The sequence below is a fragment of the Buceros rhinoceros genome, unplaced genomic scaffold (assembly GCF_000710305.1).
Source record: "Buceros rhinoceros silvestris isolate BGI_N320 unplaced genomic scaffold, ASM71030v1 scaffold25542, whole genome shotgun sequence".
Lineage (NCBI taxonomy): Eukaryota > Metazoa > Chordata > Aves > Bucerotiformes > Bucerotidae > Buceros > Buceros rhinoceros.
Window position 1 is genome coordinate 2,290 of NW_010399828.1, and position 308 is coordinate 2,597.

General features: G+C 66.2%; 1 protein-coding gene across 1 annotated transcript in view; it reads left to right on the plus strand.

The window, feature by feature from the left end:
• The window catches only part of DALRD3 (DALR anticodon binding domain containing 3), a gene marked incomplete at its 5' end in the record, with an annotated part of 3,685 nt that overhangs the window by 2,243 nt on the left and 1,134 nt on the right, over window positions 1-308 (plus strand). Inside the window, 2 exons of the mRNA XM_010131639.1 lie at window positions 1-28; window positions 115-238. Coding sequence (XP_010129941.1) covers window positions 1-28; window positions 115-238 — 152 coding nt within the window. The remainder of the gene's footprint in view (window positions 29-114; window positions 239-308) is intronic.

Here is a 308-nt window from a genome sequence, read left to right on the forward strand (position 1 = left end):
GATGCTGAGCACTGCTCACCGGAGTCAGGTACGGCAGCGGTTTGCTCCGACCCGGGGCAGGCAGGCAGGCCCAGGGAGCAGTGGAGCAGCCCTGCGACTTCTCCCTGCCCTCAGATCACCCTGAACCTGGAGGACAGCAGCATCTCCACCAAGGGAACCAAGAGCGGCGCCTTCGTGATGTACAACTGTGCCCGGCTGGCCACGCTCTTCGACACCTATGAGCAGGCTGTGGAGCGGGGTGAGCATCAGCCCCACCACCCTCCTCGCACAGCCACTGCTGGGCCGGTCCTCATGCCCGGGGGCACAGG